The sequence below is a fragment of the Epargyreus clarus genome, unplaced genomic scaffold (assembly GCF_041222505.1).
Source record: "Epargyreus clarus isolate Ecla_fem2 unplaced genomic scaffold, WU_Ecla_fem_2.2 ptg000019l, whole genome shotgun sequence".
Lineage (NCBI taxonomy): Eukaryota > Metazoa > Arthropoda > Insecta > Lepidoptera > Hesperiidae > Epargyreus > Epargyreus clarus.
This window is the reverse complement of record NW_027332227.1, coordinates 15,817,140-15,820,557: the sequence shown is the minus strand read 5'-3', so window position 1 is coordinate 15,820,557 and position 3,418 is coordinate 15,817,140. Positions and strand designations below refer to the sequence as shown.

At 43.6% G+C, this 3,418-nt stretch overlaps 1 protein-coding gene across 1 annotated transcript; it reads right to left on the bottom strand.

Annotated features, from left to right (window-relative positions):
- Window positions 1-1,283: 1,283 nt before the first annotated feature.
- noc (zinc finger protein no ocelli) lies at window positions 1,284-3,204 on the bottom strand. Its single transcript, XM_073083396.1, has 2 exons — window positions 2,969-3,204; window positions 1,284-2,847 (listed from the first exon to the last, which is right to left on the bottom strand). The coding sequence occupies exons 1-2, from the start codon at window positions 3,053-3,055 to the stop codon at window positions 1,597-1,599; spliced, it is 1,338 nt and encodes a 445-aa protein (XP_072939497.1). The 5' UTR covers window positions 3,056-3,204; the 3' UTR covers window positions 1,284-1,596.
- Window positions 3,205-3,418: the final 214 nt, after the last annotated feature.

Sequence of the window (3,418 nt, the reverse complement as noted above, 5' to 3'; positions counted from 1 at the left end):
AACATTTCAAGAATCCAAATATCAATCCAATACAGACCCTACTACCATAAAACAAACCCAACGAATCAAAACAAAAGCTCAAAACAAAATATGTGATAAAATAAAGTTGTTTATCGAGGAGCAGATTAAAAAATCAATTACCCTCGGAGCTGAGCGACCTCTGTTCAAAACTACTCTATCACCTGTCCCGGCCTTTTCGTACGACCAATTATGCTTTTGACAGTTGAATTTTCGACATGACATGGGCCTAATCAAAATAGCATTTATAAAAAGCAGCATTAACAGCAGACAGCTCACGGCTTGTATTAATGATGCCTGCTTGCTCGCGTGTACATCTTTTTGTGTTTTCAATGAAGTCAAATTGTTTTGTTATTCATTTTCTGTTAACGTTAGGACCTTGTTTCATGGTGATGGGATAAATGAGTCGAGCGAGATTGAATTGGCAGTTTATGTCACAGCTGTCATACGTTTCGTGAACTAAATGAAAGACTGAAGTTATTAACGACTATTTTAGCTTTTGCGAGTGAAAACTCATACGCGGTAACAACATTCAGCAACTAAACTAATTATATTTTTGTGTAGCCAGTGTTATCTATCCATCATACTCGTAAAACCTTTAAAAAACCAATAAAACGTAAAACTTTATTTGTCTTGTCTACGTTAAACATCTTTATTGCTTGTAACACTCAGGTTTAATCAGGTTTACCATTAAATAGATGAAAATTTGAAGTATTCATGCTCATTTAACTTGTATAGCGCTAAAGTGATATGTATTGTAAATAGTTTTAAGTAAAATAAATTTTGTTATATTTACAAGCGAAAGCAATAACAGAATATCGTTTGGCTGTTTGTGGTGTAACAGGTCCTTTTCGGGTGGGCGGTAGTCGGCCGTTCGCGTGATTGCCGTCTTGTTTTATCACGCCAACTCTCAGTTGATTGACGTCTGTAATGTGTGCGTTAGTGGTACATTAATCAATCATTCCGCTCAGTTTATTACCGCCCGTTCCGTAGTTGGAAAGCGGTTCTGTGTTGATGGCGTATAATTCATTTTTATGTTTGCGTTTAAAGCGCTTTCTATTAGATTTATTGTCAGCGATAAATTTGCTTTGCGACCTGATTATATGTTTCTAGTTTTAGATTAGTCGAGCTTAATAGGATTTATTAACTCTAACATTGTTACTGCCAAAACATAGTCAGTGTAATTTGAAATAAATCTTTGGCGTATTTTATTTTTAGAGGCGTGTGTCTGAGTGTAAGTTTGAAGAGAAAGAAAAATACTGTAGTAATTTGAATGTAGATATTATATTTGAAATATTCCATTTAATATTAAACATAGATTATTATTTACACAAACATTTGGCTGTACATAGTCTCCATGCCTACAGACACTCGCGTTGATACAAACTCCGTCGGCGAGTTCACTTATAAATACTTATTTTAAGATTGCACTAATCACTAAATTTGTCATGGCGATTACGCCTTAGATGAATTAGAGTCTATCGATATCACAGAAGAAAATTGGACAATACAACATTAAATAAATCAGTCCGTCCCTGACACTACACTTATTGAGTCTGTCCTTTACACTACACTTATTTATTGATGCACTGCCGCTGCGCCGAGCCTCTGTCCGTACATTGCATACGGCGAATAGAAAGGTCCCAAGGCAGGGTTGAAGGCACCATAGGGGGAGGAGCCAAGGCTAGCCGGGAGACCAGTCTTCGCATACGGATGGTATCGGCTAGCAGACAACGGGCTCAGAGGCGCCGTCGGGTAGGCACTGCGTAAGCCAGCGGTCGTGAACAATGGGTTCAGTGGGTTCAGGAGCGACGACTGGGTAGACGTAACCGATACTGGGGTGGTGCCATCAGCGGTGTGGCTTCGCAGGTGCTGTAGCAGCTCCTCAGAATTTCCAAACCTCTTTCCGCAGTATGATTCGCCAACAATCCAATTGCAAACATACGGGCGGCTGAGTTGAGGATATGGCAGACCACCAGCGCCCTGTTGTGATAGGGCCATCGCCATAGCCAGGTTGTATTTCTGGTGTTCGCATTGTGTACAACCGGCGGGGCAGGCTCCATTGCTCATTAACAGGTGGTGATTGTTCACTGAGAATTGGCAACCAGTGCAATAGGGATCTTTGCAAACTGGAACCAAAGTTTCTCCGCCGGCGGGTGTTTTTACTCTCGCATATCCAAGGTAAGGGTTCGGTGAAGCTCCGGGGAAACCAGCTGCGGCAGCCAGCATGGCCGCATGGTGAGCGCTGAACGGAGCGCCAGCGTACGGCGGTCTAAATGCAGGGTTGGCATGTTGTTCCATACCGGGTGGGCAGCACAGTCCAGCGAGCGGATTAAATCCAGGTAGTCCCGGTAAATTCTTGAAAGCGCCGAGATGATCCTTGCCATGTCCTAGAACTTCCAATCCAGAACGAATGATGGGACTCGTCCCGGATGATCCAGCCGGTGACTGTTTTTGTTCAGTCGAGGGACTGCTTTTTCCGTTTTCGGCTGTAGGCGGTGTGGACTTGCGTCCCGGTGTGCTTTTTCCAGATTTCTTATCATCAGAGCTGTCCGAGCTAGCTTTGGATGACGGACGAGTATCTTCAACTTTTTTCGTAACAACATTAGCTTCGTACGGTTTAAACGCCAAATGTTTGTTTTCCGGCGTTGAACGTGGTTTGTCTTTAATCACGGTTGGAGAAGAACGACTAATTGAATCACTGTTAACACTGTTCACTGGCTTCTTCTTGTCAAGCGGCGGTAAGAGCGGCTTAGTCGGTGTTGTGTCCGCGCCGATCTGGCTACATGTTTGAGCCAAAAGCGCGAGCGGGCTTTTCTTCGAATCCAACTGTAACAAAGAAAAAATAAATTTAATTTGATTGCAAATTTTTTTTTGTTATCAGAAATAAAAGTTTTTTTTTTTGGTTGAAAATGTTGCAAATATTTTTAATTACAAAATAAATACTTACAGAGGATGGAAGAGGTGTCAAATAATCGGGCTGCAGGTATTGATTAGGATTGGTGGTCATCATTCCGCCGTCTTCAAGCACCACCATTTGGAGATAAACTTTCACGATCACTTGTAAACTTCACTGCGTTCACTGTCGGCTCTGTCAACACAACTACTCTGTGGGAGCGCGGACGGGGCTAGCGATGCGTGCGTTCGTAGCGGCGATCGAGACGACTGTGAACGACGAGACCCCACCAGCGCACGACGTGCCGCCTCCCCGCTGCTTACCCCGCGCGAGCAGGACGACAACATCTCAAGTCTTTGTTAGAGCAGACGCGCTATATCTCTCCGCTGCAGCGCTCGGCCATAAAAAATAAAGCGGAAACGACACATAGAGCTGCATTGCGGTAGGGGAAAAAGGAAAGGCGGCATGGCCGGCAGCCGGGTGTGGATTGAGACGTGCGATGGC